Source organism: Heterodontus francisci, chromosome 6, assembly GCF_036365525.1.
Source record: "Heterodontus francisci isolate sHetFra1 chromosome 6, sHetFra1.hap1, whole genome shotgun sequence".
NCBI lineage: Eukaryota > Metazoa > Chordata > Chondrichthyes > Heterodontiformes > Heterodontidae > Heterodontus > Heterodontus francisci.
This window is the reverse complement of record NC_090376.1, coordinates 54,146,586-54,174,283: the sequence shown is the minus strand read 5'-3', so window position 1 is coordinate 54,174,283 and position 27,698 is coordinate 54,146,586. Positions and strand designations below refer to the sequence as shown.

Sequence of the window (27,698 nt, the reverse complement as noted above, 5' to 3'; positions counted from 1 at the left end):
TCTGCATTATTCATTACTTTTCTCTTTCAAATGCAGGTGAAAGAATTATTGTTAAAAGCAACATTTTTCGTGCCTGGTGCAGAGGACTTATCACAGAATTGGTGCCATCAGGAGAAAATGAAGAGAAATCCAATAATCCAACAAAATATCACATAACTGATCTTGCAGCAATCCAAGTGTTCATGTTGGACTTCGGACATTCAGAAATCTTTGTACTTGCAGGGTATTGTAAACTAATAGTTTTTGATGAGCTATTGCTTTCCCCTCCCTGCCCCAAATCTATCTTTTTGAAGTTGCTGACCCTTGGGTACCAGATGTCTTCTAGTACTTCATCTAGGTGCCATATGGATGTGAGTCCATAAGCATCAGCAGCCCTCTGATTGATTACCCAGTTAATTTTTTTTGTGAGCCTTGACATCTTTAGCACCATCAAAGACATGATTACCATCACAATCCTGTTCATATAACACTCTCGCATGCAGGAATTCTCCCGATTGCCATCTTGTAAATAAAGTATTTTGCCCTCTGCTTAGCCCTGAGATCAGTTATAATGCCTTGACTGACGTCAGCTAATTTAGCACAGAATATGGATCAAACCTGGGATTTTCTGACTATTGTAGTTTTCTATTACGCCAATTGGGTTGTCTCAGAAACTCTAAATATGCTCCAAAGTTCTTTTTTTGTGTGTGTATGACATGCATAGCTCAGATGGCCAATAAATATGTAGAGGTTTGCTTTGTATGCTAAATTACAATTTAATTGCAGGTATAGTTTACTGTTGAGCAAAAAGCAACTTCAAGTCAAATGAACTTTAATCATTAAAATTGCAAATTTGAATAACTGAAATGGCACAAACACTACAGGAACACGTTTACAATACACCTATAAAATATCAAAGCAGCTTTGAAATGCAAGTGATTGAACTTTGCATTTTGGAGCATGTACATAGAAACATAGAAAATAGGAGCAGGAGTAGGCCATTTAGCCCTTCGAGCTTGCTCCGCCATTCAATACGATCATGGCTGATCGTCCAGACTCAGTAATCTGTTCCCGCTTTCTCCCCATATCCCTTGATCCCATTAGCCCTAAGAACTATATCTAACTCTTTCTTGAATATATTTGATGACTTGGTCTCAACTGCTTTCCGTGGTAGAGCATTCCACAGGTTCAAAACTCTCTGGGTGAAGAAATATCTCCTCATCTCAGTCTTAAATGGCTTACCCCTTATCATTAGACTGTGACCCCTGATCCTGGACTCCCCCACCCTCGGGAACATCCTTCCTGCATCTAGTCTGTCCAGTCCTGTTAGAATTTTGTAGGTTTTTGAGATCCCCTCTCATTCTTCTAAACTCTAGCGAATACAAGCCTAATCGACCCAATCTCTCTTTGTATGTCAATCTTGCCATCTCAGGAATCAGTCTGTTGAACCTTTGCTGCACACCCCCCCATAGCAAGAACACCCTTCCTCAGATAAGGAGACCAAAACTGCAGACAATACTCGAGATGTGGTCTCACCAAGGCCTTGTATAATGGCAACAAGACATCCTTGCTCCTGGACTCTAATCCTCTTGCTATGAAGGCCAACATACCATTTGCCGCCTTAACTGCCTGCTGCATCTGCATGCTTACTTTCAGCGACTGGTACACAAGGACACCCAGGTCTCGTTGCACCTCCCCCTTTCCCAATCTGTCGCCGTTCAGATAATCTGACTTTCTGTTTTTGCCACCAAAGTGGATAACCTCACATTTATCCACATTACACTGCATCTGCCATGTATTTGCCCACTCACTCAACATGTCCAAATCACACTGGAGCTTCTCTGCATCCTGCTCACACTCCCACCCAGCTTTGTGTCGTCTGCAAACTCGGATATATTACATTTAATTCCCTCATCTATATAATTAATATATAGAATAGCTGGGGTCCTAGTACTGATCACTGCAGTACCCCACTAGTCACTGCCTGCCACTTGGAAAAAGACTCATTTATTCCTACTCTTTGTTTCCTGTCTGCCAGCCAGTTCTCTATCCATGTCAGTACCTTACCCCCAATCCCATGTGCTTTAATTTTGCATGCTAATCTCTTATGTGGGACCTTATCGAAAGCCTTCTGAAAGTCCAAATACACTACATCCACTGGTTCTCCCTTATCTATTCAACTAGTTACATCCTCAAAAAATTCCAGTAGATTTGTCAAGCATGATTTCCCTTTCGTAAATCCATGTTGACTTTGTCCGATCCTGTCATTGTTTTCCAAGTGCTCTGCTGTTACATCTTTTATAATGGACTCTAGCATTTTCCCCACTACTGATGTCAGGCTAACCAGTCTGTTTTCTCTCTACCTCCTTTTTTAAATAGTGGGGTTACATTAGCTACCCTCCAATCCGTTGGAACTGTTCCAGAGTCTATAGAATTTTGAAAAATGACCAGCAATGCATCTACTATTTCTAGGGCCACTTCCTTAAGTACCCTGGGATGTAGATTATCAGGCCCTGGGGATTTATCGGCCTTCAATCGCATCAATTTCCCTAACACCATTTCCCTACTAATCCTGATTTCATACAGTTCCTCCTTCTCACTAGACCTTATGTTCCCCAACATTTCTGGGAGGTAATTTATGTCCTCCTTTGTGAAGACCGAACCAAAGTATGTACTTAATTGCTCTGCCATTTCTTTGTTCCCCATTATAAATTCCCCCATTTCTGACTGTAAGGGACCCACATTTGTCTTCACTAATCTTTTTCTCTTCACATATCTATAGAAACTTTTACAGTCAGTTTTTATGTTCTCTGCAAGCTTACTCTCATACTCTGTTTCCCCCTTCTTAATCAATCCCTTTGTCCTCCTTTGCTGAATTCTAAACAGCTCCCAATCCTCAGATTTGCTGTTTGTTCTGGCCATTTTATATTTCCTCCTTGGATCTAATACTGTCCCTAATTTCTTTTGTAAGCCACGGTTGAGCCACCCTTCCTGTTTTATTTTTGCGCCAGACGGGACTGAACAATTGTTGTAATTCATCCATGCGCTCTTTAAATGCTAGCCATTGCCTATCCACTGTCAACCCTATAAGTAACGTTCCCCAATCTATCATAGCCAACTCACGCCTCATACCTTCATAGTTTCCTTTATTTAGATTCAGGACTCTAGTCTTGGAATCAACTCTCTATCATGTTATGTTCGCTCTTCCCCAAGGGACCCCGCACAACAAGATTGTTAACTAATGCTTTCTCATTACACAATGCGCAGTCTAGGATGGCCTGTTCTCTAGTTGGTTCCTCAACGTATTGGTCCAAAAAACCATCATGTATGCACTCCAGGAATCCCTCCTCTGCAGTATTATTGCTAACTTAGTTTGCCCAATGTATATGTAGATTAAATTCACCCATAATTACAGTTGCACCCTTATTGCATGCGTCTCTAATTTCCTGTTTAATGCCATCCTCTACATCACCACTGCTGTTGGGGGTCTATATACAATCCCCACCAATGTTTTCTGCCCTTTGGTGTTTCTTAGCTCCACCCATACAGATTCCACATCAGGATTTTCTGAGCTAATATCCTTCCTCACTATCGTATTGATTTTCTCTTTTACGAACAATGCTACTCCACCTCCTTTCCCTTTTTGCCGATTCTTCCTAAATATTGAATACGCTTGGATGTTCAGTTCCCATCCTTGGTCACTCTGCAGCTACGGCTCTGTAATCGCAACTATATTGTATCCATTTAGTTCTATTTGCACGGTTAATTTACCTACTTTATTGCGAATGCTCCGCACGTTGAGACACAGTGCCTTTAGGCTTGTCTTTTTAACATTCTTAGTCATCTTAGCATTATTTCGCACTATGGTCCTATTTGTTTCTTGCCCTTGATTTCTATGCCTTCCACTTTTGTCTTTTTGTTTCCTGTCTTTTGTTTCTATCCATATTTCCTCCTCCTCAGTCTCCCCACTCAGGTTCACATCCCCCTGCCTTTCTAGTTTAAATCCTCCCAACAGCACTAGCAGACGCCCCTGTGAGGACATTGGTTCCGATCTTGCCTGGGCGTAACCCGTCCCGCTTGTACAGGTCCTACATTCCCCAGAACTGGTCCCGATGTCCCAGGAATCTAAATCCCTACCTCCTGCACCATTTCTCCAGCCACGCATTCATTTGGTCTATTCTCCTGTATCTGTACTCACTAACACCTGGCACAGGAAGTAATCCTGAGATTATAACCTTTTGAGGTTTTGCTCTTAACTCCTTAAATTCATCTTGCAGGACCTCATCACTTTTTCTACCTATGTCATTGGTACCGACATGTACCACAGCCACTGGCTGTTCACCCTCCCCCTTCAGAATGTCCTGCAGCCGCTCCGAGACATCCTTGACTCTAGCACCAGGGAGGCAACATATCATCCTGGAGTCTCGTTTGTGGCCACAGAAACACCTGTCTGTTTCCCTTACAATTGAATCTTCTATCACTATGGCTCTCACAGTCTTTTTCTCCCCCTCCTGTGCAGCAGAGCCTTCCGTGGTGCCACAAACTTGGCTGTTGCTGCTTTCCCCTGGGAGGCCATCCCCCCCCAACAGTATCCAAAGCGGTATATCTGTTTGAGAGGGGGATGGCCACAGGGGACTCCTGCACTACCTGCCTGCGCCTACTCGAGCTTATGTTGATCTTCACTGAAACATTGTAGGAGGCCAAGGACAGAGAGGTCAGAGTGGGAGTTCAGTGGCGAATTAAAATGACATGCGACTGGAAGCTCGAGGGTCACGCTTGTGAATTGAATGGAGATACTCTGCAAAGTACTCACCTAATCTGCATTTAGTCTTCCCAATGTAGGGGAAAACACATCGTGAGTAGCGAAACCAGTTCACAGATTCTACCAGACATGAATATTTCCAAAATTTTTGTCTTTATTTCAGGTTTCCAGCATCGGCAGTATTTTGCTTTTCTATTCAGGACTTTTTATGACTTCTTTGAACCTGAGGTTGAATTTAATCCCTGGCTCCTCAGGCTTCCCCATTGGCTGTTAGTAAGATAATGTGTAGCTAAGCCATACATACCAGGGTACATCGATGGTCCAATTCCTCGTCAGTGCTGGGTTAGCTGATTTCACCTGGGGGAGGAGTTTAAACTTTGGGCTTCTCTTTTTGGGCAGAGAGAGAAAAATTGGCCAGGGTTCCTGATCATTATTCAGTGGCTCCTGCTGGCAGTGCATGTGATTGAAGAAAGGATTGGTTGTGGTTGCACCCCTTTCTCCCCAACCACCCCTCTAAGATTGAACGTTGGGGAAACTTTATTACATGCTAATGTTTGGCAGAAATATTTCTTTCATTTTTCTTAAAAGTAATGTGTAGCTAAATGTGGCTTTTTCTATTGAGTAATTTTATTATTCATAGAATTGACAGTCCTTTGAAGAAGTTGGAGGATGGTCTGGCTGCATACACATGCATCAGTGACTTGAACCACTGTGTACGAAAATTGACCCCTCAAATGAAAGGAGCGTTAAATCGTATTCCTCCATTAGCAATAAAATGCTCATTGAAAGATATTGTTCCAGCAAATCTGGTAAGTGACTTGAGTTCCAAACCAGCAACAAAAAACACTAGCAGGTTTTCTGTAGACTTTAGCATTACTTGGCATAAAAAGATAAACACGCATTCTGTTTGCTCTTTTTTTCATTTAACCAACTGGAACTCTTTTAGTCACTATGCGAAAAATTAGAATGTAACTTTCTATTGCATCTAGGCCAACAACGAGAACCTTTCTCCACCTCAAAATATGGGACAACTGATCATTAACCCTAGTTTTTTTTTATGTATAGCATAGTTTTGTTTGTCTACTTTTCTCTTTAAATTTTATAGCTGCTGCTCTGGACATTGAGTTCGCATTTGAGCTTTCCATTTTCAGTTGTGATTTTTTTTTTTTAAAAGTAGAGTTTAGCTGTTGCAATTTGTTCTGAATTTAGACTACATGTTCTTCTGCTGCAATAATTTTATATATTTGATGCTGGGTAGTGTCATGTCATTATGTATTCCATTAAGTGCACCTAAAAGAAATATGGGCTAGAGGAAACAAAATATTTATGGAGTGATAAGTATAATTTGACTTCTGCTTTGTCTCCAATTTCTTTTTGGGAGTCCCATGAATCATACTCCTAGAGGGTGATTTTTGAAGGTACTGAAGAGCAGGGATAAGCACTGAACTGTTGCACCAAAGACATTTGGCAAAATTATTGACACAGCCATGGACATGGGGGCAATTAATCTGAATATAAATTACTTTCTCATCATTATGTTGCACACTGATTTAGTGAGATGCCTGGCATTGTTTTGCTTGCACAAGTAGTTAGTATTTGTCCGCATGCTGTGTGTAGCGATGTGGCGTATTTGGATAGATGTCCAGCTCTCAGGAGAGATCTTGATTGCTCTGTCTCTCTCCGCCCCCCTTCTCTCTCCGCCCCCCCTCTCTCTCCGTCTCTCCCCCTCCGTCTCTCTTCCCTCTGCCCCACAGAAGGGCCCCGTGTCTGTAATGGCTACCCATGTGGTAATGCTGCCACCTGCCCTCACCAACCCCTGTCGCTGGGCTGTCTGATGGGCCCTGGTGCCTCCAGACCCCACTTAACTGGTTGAGGGTGCATGTCCATTGCTGCGCCCTTCTCCCAGCAATAACAACCGCTCTTCGGGGCAGGTGGCCATCCTTAATAGGGGCAAGATGCGGCCCCGGGGCTTGTTGACTGCTGGAGAAGGGTCCCTGCCCCGCCCCACTACCCCCAACTTTTGGGCCCGTTGGCAGAACCCCTGCCACCAGGACTAAGTTCAGCCCATTGTTTCAGTTGGCCCACCAAGTTCATTTTATGCCATACAATTTCCTGTTTTTCTGTTGAGCAGTTTGTTGGTCTTTTCATTAACTTCCCCTGTGATTAGACTCTGCTACTTTTTCTCCCCGTCTTCCATATTAGAGGGGGTTGATCATCCTTTTTCGTTCTGAAGAAGGGTCTCCCACTGTAATGTAGAAATTGTTGTTGGGTTAAAGATGGAAAGATGTATACCTAGAATCAAATGATAACTTACTGTAGTAGCTAAAACTTTGTTATCGGATTTGATCAATTTTTCTTTTACCACTTTGATAGAGTAACAGTTGGAGTGCAGAAGCCAGGAATGAGTTTACCCGAATTGTGGATAACAAAGCTGTACAAATGATAGTTTTGGGAGAGGATGGAGACAAACTGCTTGTGGATTTGAAAAAGCCTCCTATGGATAAGATGGAGAGTGACGTTCCCGTGTCACTGCGGGATGCACTTGTGTTCTTGGAACTGGCCAGGTATGCCTTTGAGAATATGTCTGAACTGCTGAGAAAAATCTAAATGCTCATGCTGTATGTTTAAATGGAATTATAGCTATTGTTTTATTCCCTGATTTTAATGTCTCCTCTGTCTTCAAGTGTCTTAGCCCTAATTTCAGGTGAGAAATCTCTTGACCAAGTGTAGCAATTTTCCATTGCCCATGCCAACTATCCTGCAGACTCTTAGATTGTAAATTCTGTACTTTTTGGACTCATTTTCACCAGGGACATGGTTCATACTGCCCAAATTCATTTTGCTTAAGACCCTTGTAGTCAACAGGAGAGACACTGTATCTAAATTGGCTTCAAACTCAACCAGATGAAAGGACAGTTTACTAACTCATTATATCAGCAGGTTGTTGACATTGGCCTTTGTTGCAGCAGTTGTTACAGATGCTTGTAGCTACACTGTGATATATTACCTATATTTTTTAAACTGTCCAGTTTCAAGCACTGGTTCCTGTGGTGCAGCTGGTGTTCAATTGTATGTGTTGGTGTAAATATTTGAAAATATACGCACCAACTTTATATAGTGGAAAAAAAATCAACACTGCACAAGATAAACGTGAATTGTCTCTATCCAAAGATCATTGTCACAATCAGGAGTAATTCCCTTTTTCACATCTCGTGTCTGGAATTGCTGAAAAGTTCTAATAAATATTTGTCTCTATAGATTTGGTGGCGACTATTGTTTTCCCACATCAAATAAACATTTATCTTCCTAGGTTTGTCAGTGAATATTCTGTTCCCACAACAAATTCGGAAAGCAACATGTTACCTATGCCGTATTATCCACCTGTTAAGCCACCTTTCTTAAAGGAGATTCAAATGATGGTTACTCATATCAACAATCCATTGGATTTCTACATTCAATTGGTAAATGGTATATTTTTAAGCATGTTTGTTAAATGTATTAATTTTCAGAACAAGCTGCAGTTGGAGAAAGAAAAGTTTAAAATTTTAGTCTGACAGCACCAATTTTGTTTGCTAAAGCGGTGCAGATATTTCTGGTAAGAGGATTCTTTTTTTTAAATTCCAGTACATTTTTCATGGTGAGTTGGAGACTTTACCGGAGCAAAATGATTAATGCAAAATATGCAAACAAACAGTGCTTCTGGATGTGTCTTCCTTTTTCCTCAACCGAGGATTCCCCCCCACTGTGGTTGACGGGTCCCTCAACCATGTCCGGCCCATTTCCCGCACCTCTACCCTCACCCCTTCCCCTCCCAGAACCGCGACAGGGTTCCCCTTGTCCTCACTTTCCACCCCTCCAGCCTTCCAAAGGATCGTCCTCCACTACTTCTGCCACATCCAGTGTGATGCCACTACCAAATGCATCTTCCTCTCCCTTCCCCTGTCAGTATTCTGAAGGGATCGTTGCCTCCGTGACGCCCTCGTCCACTCCTCCATTACCACCACCACCTCGTCCCCTTCCCACGGCACCTTCCCCTGCAATTGCAGGAGGTGTAATACTTGCCCATTTACCTCCTCTCTCCTCACTATCCAAGGCCCCAAACACTCCTTTCAGGTGAAGCAGCGATTTACTTGTTGTACTTTCAACTTAGTATACTGTATTCGCTGCTCACGATGTGGTCTCTACATTGGGGAGACCAAATGCAGATTGGCTGACCACTTTGAGGAACACCTCCGCTCAGTCCGTAAGCATAACCCCGAGCTTCCGGTTGCTGGCCATTTCAACACCCCGCCCCTGCTCTCATGCTCACATCTCTGTCCTGGGATTGCTGCAGTATTCCAGCGAACGTCAATGCAAGCTTGAGAAACAGCATCTCATTTACTGATTAGGCACACTACAGCCTGCTGGACTGAACATTGAGTTCAATAATTTCATGATCTCCCCACCCCCCCCCTTTTTATGTTTAGTTATTTTTTCTTTTTTTCTTTTTCCTTTGGTTATTTTAGTATTTTTTAGCTTGGTTAGTTTGTTTCTACTGTGTCTACCCACTGTTTCTGTTTTTTAAAAACATTTTTAATGTTTGTACTTGGAGTGCTTTGTGCTTTACAGTCAGTTCACACCCTCTCTGTACTAACGCTTTGTCTTTCAGCGCACCATTAACATACTATTTGCCTTTGTTCCATGACCTTCTGGTCAGTTATTCTTTGTGACCTTGTCCTATCAACACCGTCTCTTCTGCTATCTCTTGCCCCCCCCCCCCCGCTTTACACGCTTAAAACCTTTTACATTTCTAATATTTGTCAGTTCTGAAGAAGGGTCACTGACCTGAAATGTTGACTCTGCTTCGCTGTCCATAGATGCTGCCAGACCTGCTGAGTATTTCCAGCATTTCTTGTTTTTAATGCAAAATATTACCTTGGTCACTGACTTATCAACATTGGAGCTGGTCCTGAAATCTGGCAGCATTGGGCTGGGGTGTCCAGATCTGGCAGTACTTTGAGGGGAGCTCTTATGGTTTTGGAATGCTGGTAGTGAGCTCCCAGGGATCTGGTGAGGGAGGTTCTCAAATCACATAGCACAGGTCTCAAGATTGCCAAGGTGGGGTTCTTGGGACCTAAAGGTACTGAGGAGGGAACTGGTTCAGTAATGTTTCTCTCGAGGCAAGTTAGAAAAATGCAGAAGCGTAGTGTAAGGAAATGTGGCAGCGTGGATAGAAAGTTAGGTAACAGACAGGAAGCAAGGAGTTGGAGGGGAAATGGTTGTTGCTCAGATTGTAGAAGAGTTGGAAATGATGTATCCCCAGGAGATAGAGTACCATCTCAAACAGTTGACAATGAAATTTAAACATGGTTAAGTGTTAATAGTCAGGAGGATGACGTGCTTAGCTGCATTGACACTGCTGAGAGGTTGAAGAGGGATAAAGTGCCTCTGACAATTGAAGCTAAAGCTAAAACATGTACAATATACAATACTAAGTACACAGAAATTGAGTCGTCCTAAAATCAACAGTGGGGCATAATTTTGTACAAGATTATATCAAACAGTGCCTAGAAAGTATTGATTTTGGGTTAGTTCCTACTATATCTTAGGAGCACATATCAGGGAATTGTTCACTTTCAAGCCACTGATTGCCTTTTATTCATTTTAGGTGACAGAAAAATTTAGCTTTAAATGCTTTCAAGCAAACAATCAGCTAATGGTTAAAAAAACAGGAAATACCAGACACGTAGTATATGTTGAGTGTTAGTCTGAGTGGCAGTGGCAGAGGTTGAGTACCAGTGGCAGAGGTCGAGTACCTCATCCGTTCTTCATGTTGGCATAGCTGAGTATTAACAGACTATTTAGAGGGAGATTGGAAACGGGGCTGGATTGTGTCTTAAACCGGCGACTGCATGTGTTTGATACCTCAGTTGGGATTAATTAAATAGACATAGACTAGGATGAACATAGAACCTTCCTAATCTATAGTCGGCTGTTGCATTACACGCTAATAGTTGAATTTAATTGTCCAGGGAAGTGATCTATAATGCATTTTCTTGCTTGTTTTTCCAAGTAGTCGATGTTTTCTACTTGCCATTGCAGATGGATACTGTGGATCTTCTCATTCTTACAAGAAACATGTTTGAATTGTATACTGGAAAAGATGTCAATTTGGAGATCTTGTGTCCAGTTGTAGGACAAGCTTGTGCAGCACTATTTGATGATGGAGGGTGGTACAGATGTCAAATTAGTGGTAAGTAAATATGTGCAACAATATTTGTACCATTTATTACTGCACCACTTCCCCTGCCATGTCCAAACCCAGAAGTCAGCAATCTTTGAAATGGGGTTATTGACATGCAATCTGAGTCAAAGGGTAAAGTACCAAAAATATCGTACTTGTTTACTGTGGGTAATTAGTAACATTTATAACAGCAGTTGATGCATTTTTTGCACGTCTTAGGAACCCCACTAGTTTGGTTCTGTGGAATCTTATCTATCTTTTTTACTCCTGATGTCATTGGTGAAGCCCTTTATGGCCCCCTGCTCCAACCCTGTTTAAAAAAAAAACCAATAGCTAGATGTTATTTTTATTCTGAGTCTTCAAATTATAGATTGCTTTTATTTAACTTCTAGGCTGTGCAGTTTTAGGAGAGAGAAATTGAGCTCAGTGGAATCAACCTTTGCTGTATTTTTGTGATACTAGTTTTTACAAACGGGAACAATGACTGACTAGAAAAAAAAAACACTGGTCCATCCAGCCTATCCCACGCAACTATGATGCCTAGTGCATCAAGATATATACACTGCCCACCATCTGAAAGCCAGATAATCTGGGAAAGATGAAAAACCTAGGCCAATTGCAGAGAATGTTAAAAATTAAACTCCAACTCCTTGGGTGATCAAAAGCAGTCCAGGCGACCACTCTGGCCCCAGTTAATGTTTAACAAAACCCATCTGTTTGTATGAGGTGATTTTTTTAAAAAACTAATCTGCCAAAGCTGCCCATTTTTTGCGTACAAAAATTTCTTCATCTCTAATCTGGTAGCAATGTAACTGTGCCTTCAGTAGGCCTACTCTGCAAAATGATTAAGATTTTTTGTGTTGCAGCATTGGTATCTCCAGAATGTGGATTCTTTTTTGAAAAAAGTTATCAACGAGTCGGGTGGCTTGTCTTCCCCAAGATAAACCTCAATACCTGTGCATGCCTCTTTTGACCTAGCCATGTTGAACATCTATAAATTTACAGCTTTAAGTGTCTAGAACAGTTAGCATGAAAATGTACAATTAGAAAAGTGGGCCTCAAGCTCAACTGTGCCAGAAAGATGTATTAAAAAAAAAAAAATCCATGCACCTAACCCCATCCTAGCTTCGGACTTGACCAGTTTCGGTCTCTACTTTGCCTGTCTTCCTCAAAACCACTTATTGCCTCCTTCATCTTTATCTCAAAATTCCTTCAGCATCATCATTATTCTACAATTTGGAGCATGTTGCCTTAAAATCACTGAGGTCGCCTATATTCTGTCTAGAGCATAGAATTACATTGTTCAAAACTTCATACAACATGCATTGTGACTGACCATGGCTCTACCACATATCTGCTGCCGTTGACGTTGGTGCAGTCACTTACATATGTTGTCTCTTGTATATGTTATATAAGAAGTCTAACTGCTGTTTTAGGACCACCTCTGCCAAATGTGTTGCCATGAATGGAGCAGACACTGGGCTTGTTCCACTCAGGTTTTCTTATCATATATGGTAGTGTAGGAAAGGCCACCACCAAAAAAGTATGTAAAACATATTTTCACAGCTTGATATGGAGCCAAAGCATTTGTTCCCTTTGGAATTCCCATCCATAAACTTCTGTCTTGCTCAATCTTTCGAAAGCCTGCTTAAAATTCTTTCTCTCCAGCTGTATTTTTTTCCTCGGCCATGTAAAATACTCCAAATGATTATATTTGAGTCCTGCTGAATTGTAAATGCTTGTAGAAAAATTAAAGGCTTGCAATAGCTGTAGTATTCTGCAATATTTATACAGTATCTAAAAGTATTTTTGGAAATTACCTGTTTTTAATGCACTTGTATTTCAGCTACTCTGGAGTTTTACCTTTTTTATATTTAGTTAAAATATTAAAACAGTTAAAGGCTAGAGGAGTAATTTATTTGTTTCAGGCTTGCCTGGACATAGAGAAGTTGATGTCAAATATGTAGATTATGGCAACACTGCACGAATACCAGTAACAAATATACGGAAATTAAAAGAGGACTTTCTAACTTTACCAATACAGGTAAGTGTTAACTTGCATGTACCATTAGTTAAAGTATGGTGTTCTGCGAAATCACAAGACCTTTTCCTCTATGAAATTTGAAAACTGAATTTTTTTCCTTCCTGTGATTACAAATGCCACATACTGGTGATGTGAGGCAAAATCTTTTTATAAATGAGTTTTATGATCTGGAATGCACTTGCTGAAAAGGTGGTGGAAGCAAAATCAATAGCCCTTTTTGAAAGGGGATTGGATAAATATTTGAAGCTGGAGAATTTGGAGGACTGTGGGGAACAAGCAGGTGGAAAGGGACTAATTAGATAGCTCTTTCAAAGAGCCAGCATAGACTCAGTGGGCCAAAAGGTATGTTTTGGTGCTGTATCATTCTGTAACCATTTCCAGATTTTTAGTGCAAGATCAAAATACTGCAGATACTGGGAATCTGAAATAAAAATCAAAAATGCTAAAACATCAGCAGGTCTGGCAGATCTGTGAACTGTATTATTTGCTTGTAGTTCTGATTAGAGGCCTGCTCAGGTTGGGGGAAAAAAGAACCTGACCGAACCACAGTGGACCTGAACCCGACCCGGCCCAGCCCGAGTCCCTCCGATTTTGACCCAAGCCCGACCCGACCATCCCTTTACTTATCTTCTGACTGGGAAGCTCCATGAAGCTGCAGCGCATGCGTGATGATGTCATAGTGACGTCACTCGCTCACTGCACAGACTCTGTTTCGTCCCGGACTCCTAGCTCAGGTAAGTTCTTTAATTTCAATACTTACCAGCAGAGCACTTACCATATGTGTCTGGTCCTGCCCGGCCCGACCCGACCCTACTCGATCTGTACTCTGCCCAACCTGACCCGAGCCCAAAAGCTGTACCCTGCAGATGGGCCCGACCTAACCCGAAGCCGGTTCGGGTCGGGTAGCAGACCTCTAATTCTGATGAAGGGTCACTGATGCTGAAAAGTTAACTCTTTTGCTCTCCACAGATGCTGCCAGAACTGCTGACTCTTTCCAGCATTTTCTATTTTTATTCCAAATTTTTGGTAGCTGACTTCCCTAAATCAATCTAGTCTAAGAGTACCACATGACCTCACCCCCCTGGGCTTTAGGTTGAGATATCCTTAGTTTGCACAAGTGTTCCATATAGGTTAAGCTGAACCCTTGTTTCAAAATCTGTTCGGTAGAAATTGGTTTGACTCATGTCCAATACAAAATGGTCACCATAGTCTGAGCACACGCCTGATTTTGTTGATGCAACTAAGACCCCAAATTGGCAGCCAAATAAGAGGAAGGTAGCCAGCACTACTTGCGTCATTCCTTGGCAGCTTGCATATTAGGGGTCAGTACTGTGCTTTACTGTTATTCTAAACCAGCCTGCACTAAAAGGCAGTGCACTTAGGCTACAAGTAACAGAAGTTTGTAGATAATGGCAGGTGCAAGAGAAGCTACAAGGGCCTACCTGTTCTACTGACACTGCAAGATAGCAGTAGCAGGAGAGACATTTATCTGCTTCAAGGTCTGCCATGTGGCAAGAAAATACCAAAGCAAGTTGAGTGGGTAGATGTTGCAGAGTGGGCCAGTGCCAATAGTATTGCATCCAGGACATGGCTGCAATGCAGGAAGAAATTCAGTGACCTCGAGGCTAGCTAAGGTAAGCCCTTTAACACATCTGTTGTTACTCTCTACTTAGTCTTGCACTACCTGTTGCACCAGCATTCAGTTTTTCACTCCACATTTTGCAGCCCCTAATGCAGCAGTCTGTACCACTACTCTCCTCACTGTTAAATTTTCACACCACTTCGTATTTCTGCCACCTTTCACACACCAGCAACACTGTTGTGCCCTGAAAATCACATCAAGGTTTCTCACTAGTCTTAATACTGACAAACTCTTAATTCTTGTAAGTCAAGCTCACGTGCCATATCGGGGAACAGGCAGCCACAAGAGGAAGGCTGTGCTTCATCCATGTGCCGTCCTACATAAAGAACCAGTTCTGGACGTTGGCGTGAGGGGGCGGGGGTGGGCGCTGTCGGGAGCATAGCATCTGGCAAAGCCAGAGGACCAGTCCTGCAGGGTTTTAAACCACCGAAGAAGGGTCACTGACCCGAAACGTTAACTCTGCTTCTCTTTTCACAGATGCTGCCAGACCTGCTGAGTGGTTCCAGCATTTCTTCTTTTTATTTCAGATTTCCAGCATCCGCAGTATTTTGCTTTTATTTTAAACCACCTTCCTCTCTCATTCCTCTCATTTACAGCTTGCCTTAATGCACCATGCTTGACAAATTGATGCTGCTTTCAGAAGCCACTCCTGTTTCTGCTTACCCATTCCACTAAAGGTTAACCCTTATTCTTCCATTTCAAGTACAGAAGTTAACAAACAGCTTTTGTGGAGCAAAGAAGAGTACAGTAAAGTGTCATTTGACCAAATACTTCCAGGTACCAGCTCAGAGACAGCAACCCCACATAGTTTAGAGGCTAGGTTAGAGGGGTCTGCAAGTGGAGCTACAACAAGCAGAAACTAGGGCATTGGTATAGGACAACCCAGGAAGCAGTTTGGTGGTGGTCCTTCATACTTGACTGGTAATCTATGTATACCTTCTAAGTGAATTGATCTGCTTGACTACAGGTTTGCTCACAATATTGGGAGAGGATGGAGCCCGTTTCCAACTTTGCTCTGCCTGTGTGCATTGCATTAAGACCATGCAGTTAACCATGAAGTAAGTTGCCAGCTCTTTTGAGCACTGCAGGATGCCCCACAATGTTGGAGCCTCTGCTGACAACTCTTTCAATGTCGATGGAAGTCCAGACTGCTTCCATTTTGACTCTGGGGTCAGGCATATCCTGTGGCTTTGAAAACTGAAGGACCACATGGATAGGGGCTTTGAGAACCTCCCAACATGCCTGCAGTCTGTTCTTGCAAAGAGCCATGAGAGTACAAGGACACTCTCCAGATGGCAGTGCACCTTCTCTACCAATCTCCCAACCAGAGCACTTGGTCCCAGATAGCTAGCTGGGTCAGACTATCCTGGACAAAGCTGAGTACCCTAGTACTAAATAGCCAGACCTCCTCAACATTGCCCACCACAGCCATTGCCAGTGCTCTCAGTGGGAATTCAGCAACCTTCCACCTACCAAGCTGTAGCCACTGGGTATCCACATTATAGGAGCACACAAGACAAGAACTAGGAGTTTGTATCGGGTGTTTTTTAGATAATCATTAGTCATGTAGCCATTTGTCAGAGCAAGATTAGAATCTGAAGTGGAATATAATGTTTTATTTTGGTGTAGCTGATGATCATTATCTTAGTGGTGCCAACACGAATACCTATGAGGTTGTACATTTTGAAGGTATTGAAATGGGGGTGTGTCACGACTGGATGAGATAGAAGGAGGGAGTGATGGTGCTCAGGTTGGGTGGTGGGGATGGTTCAGGAGAACCTATGATAATTTGCTACCATAATGCTGTGCACCTTGTTACTCTGCATGCTTCGACTCTGTACCTTCATCTTTCTGCTTTGCTCTTCCTCCTCAGGAAGCTTCTGATTGTATTGTAAGACTGGAGCATTCGGCAGTCTATCATGAATCTTGGCACTCACTTACTGTTGTACTGAAGGACTCCTCCCAAGATGTGCAGACAGTGGAACTGTTTCAGGATACTTGCTGCACAGCGCTCATTATATCTGCACTCCACGTTTGTGTTTGGGTTTCCTGAGGGATGTTGTGAGCCGGCTGGTTAGTTGATAGCTTTTTTTTTTTAAACCTTCAACTGGTCTTCCACCAGATGGTCTGAGTAGCACAGTGGTTATTGAGGTCTGGCACAGTATGTGTCGTAACTACTCAGATTAGTGAAATAAATACGTGGCTCAAGGACTGGTGTGGGAGAAGTGGATTTCGGTTTGTGGGGCACTAGCACCAGTACTGGGTAAAGTGGGGGCTGTACTGTTGGGACAGTCTGCACCTGAACTGTGCTGGGACCAGTGTTCTAACAAACCATATAACTAGGGAAGTAGAGAGGGCTTTAAACTAAACAAGGGGGGGCGAGGGCTCAAGCTTGAGTATTTGTAACAAATCAAGGGGTAGAGTCAAGGCAGGAGAGCAGAACAGTAATATGGGAAATGAAGGTCAGAATGGCAGGAAGGGACAGAGAAAAAAACCTAAGAACATGCCAATGATGTTGTAAAGATAAAAAGACAAAACTAAAGGCTCTGTATCTGAATGCACATAGCATTCATAACAAAGTGGACGAACTGATAGCGCACATTGAAGTAAATAAATATGATGGTCATTACGGAGACGTGGCTACAGAATGACAAGGATTGGGTCCTGAATATTGAGGGGTATATGACATTCAAGAAGAATAGGAAGCTAGGTAAAGGTGGAGGGATAGCACTCTTAATCAAGGATGGCATTGGTGCAATAGTTAGAGATGACCTTGGTTCAGGATGTAGAATCGGTTTGGTTGGAGATGAGGAATAGTAGGGGAAAGATGTCACTAGTAGGTGTGGTCTCCAGGCCCCCCAATCAGTAATCACAATGTAGGATGAAGTATAAGAAATATTGGATGCTTGTGATAAAGGGATGGCAATAATCATGGGTGATTTTAATCTACATATAAACTGGAAAAATCAGATTGGCAATAGTAGCCTGGATGAGGATTTTATAGAATGCTTTCAAGATAGTTTCTTCGAGCAGGTTGTATTAGACTTGGTATTGTGTAATGTGACAGGATTAATTAATGACCTCAGAGGAAAGGCACCTGTAGGTAGCAGCGACCACAATATGATTGAATATCACATCCAGTTGGAAAGAGGGAAGAATGGGTCTAAGACTAGTATTTTAAACTAAAGGGCAACTATGTGGGCATGAAAGCTGAGCTAGCTGAAGTGAACTGGGTTACTAGGCTGGGAGATAGATCATTGGAGAAGCAGTGGCAGACATTTAAGGAGATATTTCAGAATACTCAATAAGTATATTCCTACTATAAAGAAAAATTCTAAGGGGAGGACCCACCATCCGTGGTTAACTAAAGAAGTTAAGGAAAGCATCAAACTTAAGGAAAAGGCATATAATTGCACAACGAAGAATGGCAGGTCAGATGATTGGTCAGAATATAAAGAACGGCAGAGAATGACTAAAAGATTAATTAGGAGAAAGAAATTAGAGTGTGTAAGGAAGCTAGCTAGAAATGTAAAAACAGATGGCAAGTGTTTCTACAGGTATTTAAAAAGGAAAAAAGTAAAGTGAGTGTTGGTCCTCTAGAGAGTGAGAATGGGGAGCAAATAGTAGATAATAAGGAGATGGCGGATGCAATGAACAAATATTTTGCTTCTATCTTCACAAATAGGATACAAAAAACATTCCAGTAATAGCTGTAAATCAGGAGGTGGAAGGAAGTGAGGAATTTGGTGAAATTATAATCACCAGGGAAGCAGTACTGACCAAATTGGAGCTGAGGGCTGACAAGTCCCCGGGTCCTGATGAGCTTCATCCTAGGGTCCTAAAAGAGGTGGCTAATGAGGTAATAGATGCTTTGGTGTTAATTTTTCAAAATTCGCTAGATTCTGGAAAAGTTCCATCAGACTGGAAAGTAGCAAATATTACCCCTTTATTCAAGAAGGGAGGAGGCGGAAAACGTGTAACTATAGGCCAGTTAGCTGGACGTCTGTCATGGACAAGGTGTTAGAATCTATCATTAAGGAGGTTATAGCTGGGCACTTAGAAAAACTCAAGGTAATCGGGAATAATCAGCATGGTTTTGTGAAATAGAAATCATGTTTAACGAATTTGTTGGAGTTCTTTGAAGGAGTGACATGTGCTGTGAATAAAGGGGAGCCCATTGTCCTACTACTTGGATTTCCAGAAGGCATTTGTCAAGGTGCCACATAAAAGGTTATTGCGCAAAGTAGGAGCTCATGGTGTAGGGGGTAACATATTAGCATGAGTAGAAGATTGGCTAGCAGAAAACAAAGTATGCATAAATGGGTCCTTTTTTGAGTAGGAGGATATGGAGTCCCGCAGGGGTTTGCTGGGACCTCAACTTTTTACAGTTTATATCAATGACTTAGATGAGGAGAGTGATGGCATGGCAGCTAAATTTGCAGATGAGACGAAGATGGGTAGGAAAGTATGTTATGAAGAGGACATAAGGAAGTTGCAGACTGACATAGGTTGAGTGAGTGGGCAAAAATCTGGCAGATGGAGTATAATTGTGAAAATGTGAAGTTGTTCACTTTGGCAGGAAGAATTAAAAAAAGCAGAGTATTACTTAAATGAATGACTGCAGAATTCCAAGGTGCAGAAAGATCTAGGTGTTGAACCACAAAAAGTTAATATGCAGGTACAGCAAGTAATGAAGAAGGTTAATGGAATACTGTTCTTTATTACGAGAGTAATTGAAAATAACAGTAAGGATATTATGCTTCAGTTATACAGGGCATTGGTGAGACCACATCTCGAATACTGTGTGCAGTTTTGGTCTCCTTATTTAAGGAAGGATGTAAATGTGTTGGAGGTGGTTCAGAGGAGGGTTACTAGATCGATATCTGGAATGAATCAAAGAATAATACAGCGCAGAAGAGGCCCTTTGGCCAATCGAGTCTGCACCAATGCATTAAAGACACCTGACCTGTCTACCTAATCCCATTTGCCAGCACTTGGCCCATAGCCTTGAATGTTATGACGTGCCAAGTGCTCATCCAGGTACTTTTTAAAGGATGTGAGGCAACCTGCCTCTACCACCCTCCCAGGCAGTGCATTTCAAACCATCACCACCCTCTGGGTAAAAAAGTTCTTCCTCAAATTCCCCTTAAACCTCCTGCCCCTCACTTTAAACTTGTGTCCCCTTCAACTAAGGGGAACAGCTGCTCCCTATCCACCCTGTCCATGCCCCTCATAATCTTGTACACCTCGATCAGGTCACCCCTCAGTCTTCTCTGCTCCAGCGAAAACAACCCAAGCCTATCCAACCTCTCTTCATACCTTAAATGTTCCATCCCAGGCACCATCTTGGTGAATCGCCTCTGCACACCCTGCAGTGCAATCACATCCTTCCTATAATGTGGCGACCAGAATTGCACACAGTACTCCAGCTGTGGCCTTACCAAAGTTCTATACAACTCCAACATGACCTCCCTGCTTTTGTAATCTATGCCTCGATTGATAAAGGCAAGTGTCCCATATGCCTTTTTCACCACCCTATTAACCTGCCCTTCTGCCTTTAGAGATCTATGGACAAACACGCCAAGGTCCCTTTGTTCCTCGGAACTTCCCAGTGTCAGGCCATTCGTTGAATACTTCCGTGTCACATTACTCCTTCCAAAGTGTATCACCTCACACTTTTCAGGGTTAAATTCCATCTGCCACTTTTCTGCCCATTTGACCATCCCGTCTATATCTTCCTTTAACCCAAGACACTCAACCTCACTGTTAACCACTCAGCCAGTCTTTGTGTCATCCACAAACATACTGATCCTACCCCCCACACAGTCATCTATGTCGTTTATATAAATGACAAACAATAGGGGACCCAGCACAGATCCCTGCGGTACGCCACTGGACACTGGCTTCCAGTCACTAAAACAGCCATCTGTCATCACTCTCTGTCTCCTACAGCTAAGCCAATTTTGAATCCACCTTATCAAGTTACCCTGTATTCCATGTGCATTTGCTTTCTTGATAAGTCTCCCATGTGGGACCTTGTCAAAGGCTTTGCTGAAATCCATGTAAACTACATCAACTGCACTACCCTCATCTACACAACTGGTCACATGCTCAAAAAATTCAATCAAATTTGTTAGGCATGACCTCCCTCTGACAAAGCCATGCTGACTATTCCTAATCAAATTTTGCGCCTCCAAGTGGAAATAGATTCTCTCCTTTAGAATTTTCTCCAATAGTTTCCCTACCACTGACGTGAGACTCACTGGTCTATAGTTCCCTGGCTTATCTCTACAAGCTTTCTTAAATAGTAGGATCACATTAGCTGTTCTCCAGTCCTCTGGCACCTCCCTGGTGGACAGAGAGGAATTAAAAATTTGGGTCAGAGCCCCTGCAATCTCCACCCTCGCCTCCCACAGCATCCTGGGACACAAATCGTCAGGACCTGGAGATTTGTCCACTTTTATGTTTGCCACAACCTCCAATACCTTGGCACTCCCTATGACCATTTGCTCAAGAATCTCAGTCTCTGAGTTCCATATCTACTACTTCATTCTCTTGGGTGAAGACAGATGTGAAGTATTCGTTCAACACCCTACCAATGTCCTCTGCCTCCACCCACAGATTTCCCCCTTGGTCCCGAATGGGTCCTACTCTTTCCCTGGTTATCCTCTTCCCATTGATATACTTATAGAATATCTTGGGATTTTCCCTACTTTTACCAGCCAGAGCTTTCTCATATCCCCTCTTTGCTCTCCTAATTGCTTTCTTAAGCTCCATCCTACACTTTCTGTACTCCACTAATGCTTCCATTGATTTGCTCTCTTTGTATTTGCTTTAAGCCTCTCTTTTCCTACTCATCGTACCCTGAATGTTTCTGGTCATCCATGGTTCTCTGGGCTTGTTGCTCTTACATATTACCCTAGAGGGAACATGTTGGGCTGTACCCTCCCCGTTTCCTTTTTGAATGCCCCTCACTGCTCTTCTGTAGATTTCCCAACAAATAACTCTTTCCAGTCTACGTTGGCCAGATCCAGCCTTATTTTACTAAAATTTGCTCTCCCCCAATCCAAAACCTTTTTTTGCAACTTGTCTATTTCTTTCTCCATAACAATCTTAAATTGTACCATGTTGTGGTCGCTATCACCAAAATGCTTCCCCACCAACACATCAACCACCTGTCTGGCTTCATTCCCCAGAATTAGGTCCAGCACTGCACCCTCCCTTGTTGGAGCCTCTACATATTGAGCTAAAAAATTCTCCTGTATACATTTTAAGAACTCCACTCCATCTAAGCCCTTAACACGATGAGTATCCCAATTAATGTTGGGAAAGTTGAAATCACCTAATATAATTACCCTATTATTATTTTTACACACCTCTGCGAATTGCGCACATATTTGCTCCTCAATTTCCCGCTGACTATCTGGGGATCTATAATAAACACCTAGCAATGTGGCTGTCCCTTTTTTATTCCTAAACTCTACCCATACCCTCCAAGATATCATCTCTCCTTACTGCAGTAACTGATTCCTTAACGAATATTGCAATGCCCCCTCCTCTGTCTCGCCTGAAGATTCTATATCCCGGGATATTGAGCTGCCAATCCTGCCCCTCCCTCAACCATGTCTCCGTGATGGCTACTATATCACAATTCCACGTGTCAACCCTTAACTCATCCATTTTACCTGTAATACTCCTGTCATTAAAGTAGAGGCCATCCATCCTGGTCTTACTCCCTTGAAACTTACTTCCACTGTATTCCCTCTGACTTGTTTGCTTTCCTGTGTTTAGCTGTGTCCCTATTCTGCTAGGAGTCTGTGTCCCCTCCCCCTGCCAAATTAGTTTAAACTCTGCCCAACAGCACTAGCAAAACCGCCAGCAAGGATGTTAGTCCCCCTCTAGTTCAGATGTAGACCGTCCCGCTTGTACAGGTCCCACCTTCCTCAGAAACGGTCCCAGTGGTCCAGGAATCTAAAACCCTCCCTCCTGCACCAACTCTTAAGCCACGCATTCATCTATGCTATTCTCCTATTTCTATACTCGCTAGCACATGACACTGGGAGTAATCCAGAGATTACAACCCGAGAGGTCCTGCTTTTTAGTCTGCTGCCTAACTGCCTGAATTCTTGATGCAAGACCTCATCCCTCTTTCTACCTATGTCATTGGTACCAACATGTACCATGACCTCTGCCTTATCACCCTCCCCCTTCAGGATGCCCTGCAGCCGTTCAGTGATATCCCGGACCCTGGCAGCAGGGAGGCAACACACCATCCCGGAGTCATGTTGACGGCCACAGTAACACCTATCTGTTCCCCTGACTATAGAATCCCCTATTACTATTGCTCTTCCTCTCTTTCCCCCTTCCTGTGCAGACAGTCTGCTTGTGGTGCCAGAAGCTTGGCTCTGTCCGTACTCCCTGGAGGAACCAGCCTCATCAGTCTCCAAAATGGAATACTGATTTGCAAACGGGACCCCAGGGGATTCCTGAACTACCTGCCTAATTCTCTTTGACTGCCTGGTGGTCACCCATTCCCTTCCTTCAAGTCCCTTCAGCTGCGGTGTGACCACCTCTCTATACGGGCTGTCCAGCTATCCATGATGCTCTCAGACTCACGGATGCTCCACAGTGTTTCCAGCCGCCGTTCCAGCTCTGAAATCAGAGCTTCCAGGAACTGCAGCTGGACACACTTCCAGCGGGTTGTCTTATGAGCAAAGGTTGGACAGACTGGGCTTGTTTTCACTGGAGTTTAGAAGAGTGAGGGGAGACTTGATTGAAGTATTTAAGATCCTGAACGGTTTTGACAGGGTGGATGTGGAGAGGATGTTTCCTCTTGTAGGTGAGTCCAGAACTAGGGGGCACTGTTTCACAATTTTGTGTTATAGGACAGAGATGAGGAGAAATGTTTTTTTTTCAGAGGATTGTGCGACTTTGGAACACTCTGCCTCAGAAGGTGTTGGGGCGGGGTCACTGAATATTTCTAAGGCGGACGTAGATAGATTCTTGTTTTGCAAGGGAATTGGGGGGTTATCAGGGGTCAGCAAAGAATAGTACAGCACAGGAACAGGCCATTCAGCCCTCCAAGCCTGCGCCGATCTTGATGCCTGCCTAAACTAAAACCTTCTGCACTTCCGGGGTCCGTATCCCTCTTCCCATCCTATTCATGTATTTGTCAAGATGCCTCTTAAACGTCTCTATGGTACCTGCTTCCACCACCTCCCCCGGCAACAAGTTCCAGGCACTCACCACCCTCTGTGTAAAGAATTTGCTTCGCACATCCCCTCTAAACTTTGCCTCTCTCACCTTAAACCTATGTCCCCTAGTAACTGACTCTTCCACCCTGGGAAAAAGCTTCTGACTATCCACTCTGTCCATGCCGCTTATAACTTTGTAAACCTCTATCATGTCACCCCTCCACCTCCGTCGTTCCAGTGAAAACAATCCGAGTTTATCCAACCTCTCCTCATAGCTAATGCCCTCCAGACCAGGCAACACCCTGGTAAACCTCTTCTGTACCCTCTCCAAAGCCTCCACATCCTTCTGGTCATGTGGCGACCAGAATTGCACGCAATATTCTAAGTGTGGCCTAACTAAAGTTCTGTACAGCTGCAGCATGACTTGCCAGTTTTTATACTCTATGCCCCGACCGATGAAGGCAAGCATGCCGTATGCCTTCTTGACTACCTTATCCACCTGCGTTGCCACTTTCAGTGACCTGTGGACCTGTACGCCCAGATCTCTCTGCCTGTCAGTACTCCTAAGGGTTCTGCCATTTACTGTATACTTCCCACCTGCATTTGACCTTCCAAAATGCATTACCTCACATTTGTCTGAATTAAACTCCTTTTGCCATTTCTCCGCCCAAGTCTCCAACCGATCTATATCCTGCTGTATCCTCTGACAATCCTCATCACTGTCTGCAACTCCACCAACCTTTGTGTTGTCCGCAAACTTACTAATCAGACCAGCTACATTTTCCTCCATGGGAGTGGGAGTGTGGAATTCGAGACACAACAGGTTAGCCATGATCTTATTGAATGGCGGAGCAGGCTAGAGGGGCCGAATGGCCTACTTCTGCTCCTAATTCGCATGTTCATATGTATGTCCGTACTGCTAGGAAATATGCTGTCTGTCAACCTAAATTGAACATTGAGGGAATGGAAGCCCTTGCAGTTGAGTAGTTCTTTGAGCATGCTGTGCAGTCGATGATGCCCTACGTCAATGGGAATCCAGCAATGGGGACAAATCCTAGTGCACTTTCTTCTTGATTAGTTGCCTCATGAAGGCAACTTATGAACTATTGTCACCTTGCAAATAAGATATTGGTGACCTGCCAGGTAGCCATGTGCACAGCAAACTGACATTTGCAGATGTCACCAGGAATAGTTTGAAAGGAGTCATAAGCATAATGGTATTGGGTTCCAGTTTTCACTCTAACAGGTAGCATAGGAAAGTAACTGTCTCACTGAAATTACACTGAAGTTCAAGTTCGATTGTTTTCTCAAAACACGCATGCTGTAATGCCTCCTGTGTGCTCTTGCCTCCTTTACCGTCTTGGTGCAGGTCTTTGCCTTCTAAACTGCTGCACCTCCTTCTGAGGAGCCCCAAAGGTAAGCCAAGCAGCTTTCCTGTATTCAGTAATTGAAAACATACAAATTCGGTGAAACCATTCCCTCCCTTCATCAAAACAGTCAGCAAAAGTGTATCTCCAACCTTCTCCAAAACCAGCAAAAACTTACCCAAAACCACCCTAAAAGCCTAAAATTGCTAACCAGCAATTTGCTTTAATGGAGGTGAAGATCCATTTAAATGATCATTTCTGGCCTTTCTGGCGAGCACAGGTACCAATTTCACGAGTCTTGGTTCCGTTGCAGGATCCTTATTAACATAAGGATTAACATTAAATGATGTCCGCAATTGTTTAAGCCAACATCCTGGGGGTTCCAGTTGGCCAGAAACTTAACTGGACCACCATACAAGTACTGTGGCTACAAGAGCAGGTCAGAGGCTGGGAATTCTACAGCGAGTAACTCACCACCTGACTCCCCACAGCCTGCCCTCCATCTACAAGGTACAAGTTAGGATTGTGATGGAATACTCTCCGCTTGCCTGGATGGATGCAGCTCCGACGACACAAGAAACTAAACCATCCAGGACAAAGCAGTGCTCTTGATTGGCATCCCATTCACCACCTTAAACATTCAGTCCCTCTACCACTGGTGCATTGTAGCAGAAGTGTGTACCATATACAACATGCACTTCAGCAACTCACCAAGCCTCCTTCGACAGCCCCTTTCAAAGCCATGACCTCTGCCACCTAGAAGGACGAAGGCAGCAGATGCATGGGAACATCACCATCTGCATATCCCCTCCAAGTCTTGCACCATCCTGACTTGGAACTATATCGCTGCTCCCTAATGGTCTCTGGGTCAAAAACCTAGAACACTGGTTGGTGTACCTACACCAGGCAGCTTACCATCACCTTCTCAAAGGGCATTTGGGGATGGGTAACAAATGCTGGCTTTGCCAGTGACTCGCATCCCAAAGAAGAATTAAAAAAAAATCTGCCCAAACCAGTGTAGCATCGGACACAGTTGCTCTGCTGCAGATTTCAGCTTTGTGACACATATTTCAATCTGTAAAACATGAAAAACGTATCGATGCTTATATTTTTCGCGTTCATGGATAAAACCTGTTAACTTGAATGATCCAACCATTTTTGGTCTTGAAATTTTCATACCTTGACTCTGGCAGCATCGGGCATAAACCAGGGATAGCTAAAGACAGTTGTACTTCTGAGGCTAACTTGCAATGTAGCCCAATTTAGTTGATTTCAGTCCATAAGTTTATGTACTTGTGAGCTTTTTCAGCCAGTTTTTAGGACTTTTATTTGGAACTTGCTCAATCTGGCTTGCACTTTAAAGAAAATATTTAAGGTTTGATAAGTTTTTTTTTAAACTTTGGAGGAGGAGATGTACAATGCCAGCTGTTTGGGAAATTTGCATAATGGTTGTCATGACAACACTGGGAATTGTAGCATCAGACCTGCATATAGGCATTCTGGAACCCTAGTCTTTTCTGTACTGGGTGGTGGAGAGGGCATTTGATCAGATTGCCTACACAAGAGATTGTGCACGATATTGGAGGTAACCTTCTGATGTGCCTGGGGAGAAGGAAGACGGAGTAGGAAGTTATGAAAGTAGAAACTGGAACCGCAGAAGCCATTTGGCCCGAGAGAGATTCTTTGGGTCTTTGAAATCTGGGAGAATGTTTCTTCTAAATTGGCTTTAATAGTTATTGGCGCACTACAGATTGATTCTCTTTTCAACAAGAGTTTTCATCTTCAAGTTGAAGCAGTACCATTATGAACTGGAATGAATTTTGAGAACCAGATATAGTTATTCTTCTGAATTTATAGGTTCACATTTCAATGTAGTGCTGAGTGACTTGAATGATTGAAGATGCTGTTCTTTAGATAAGATGATAAACTGAGGTCCTGTCTGTCTTAAGTGGACATATGAGATCCTGGTGTTCGTATTTGAGATCAAAAGAATTCCTAATGTCTTGCCAATATTTCTCTCTCAATCTATCTATTGGTTCTGATGATTATCTAGTCATTTGCTATATGCACTTTGTCCACTACATTTGCTTATATAAATTTTAAATCCACCTATTCGCCTTCACATTTCTTCCAGTCCCATTTTTTTTTAAGCTGCCTCTAGTGCATCTACATGCTATATTTACTTGCTTTGATTCCGACTGTCCACTTTGGGGCTTCAATTACTTTGTAGAAATTATTATATCTCTGTCTCTCAGTATCTCCACACCCTACCTTGTTTGTCTCTATTGTTTCTGGACAATAGTGAAGTGAAGAGAAAGGAAATAGTTTGAAATAATACAAGAACATGATCATTGAATTAGGGAAGGGATGTGAAACAGAATAATCATAAATCATAGAATTGTTACAGAAGGAGGTCATTTGGCAGTCAAATCCGTGTTGGCTCTTTGCAAGAGCAATTTAGTTGGTTCCACTCCCCTGCCCTATCCC

General features: G+C 43.0%; 1 protein-coding gene across 1 annotated transcript in view; it reads left to right on the top strand.

The window, feature by feature from the left end:
* rnf17 (ring finger protein 17) overlaps nt 1–27,698 on the top strand; it is a 209,787-nt gene that overhangs the window by 112,246 nt on the left and 69,843 nt on the right. Inside the window, exons 18-23 of the mRNA XM_068033701.1 lie at nt 37–223; nt 5,382–5,550; nt 7,115–7,305; nt 8,052–8,202; nt 10,823–10,973; nt 12,893–13,008. Of these exons, the coding sequence (XP_067889802.1) occupies nt 37–223; nt 5,382–5,550; nt 7,115–7,305; nt 8,052–8,202; nt 10,823–10,973; nt 12,893–13,008 (965 nt within the window). The remainder of the gene's footprint in view (nt 1–36; nt 224–5,381; nt 5,551–7,114; nt 7,306–8,051; nt 8,203–10,822; nt 10,974–12,892; nt 13,009–27,698) is intronic.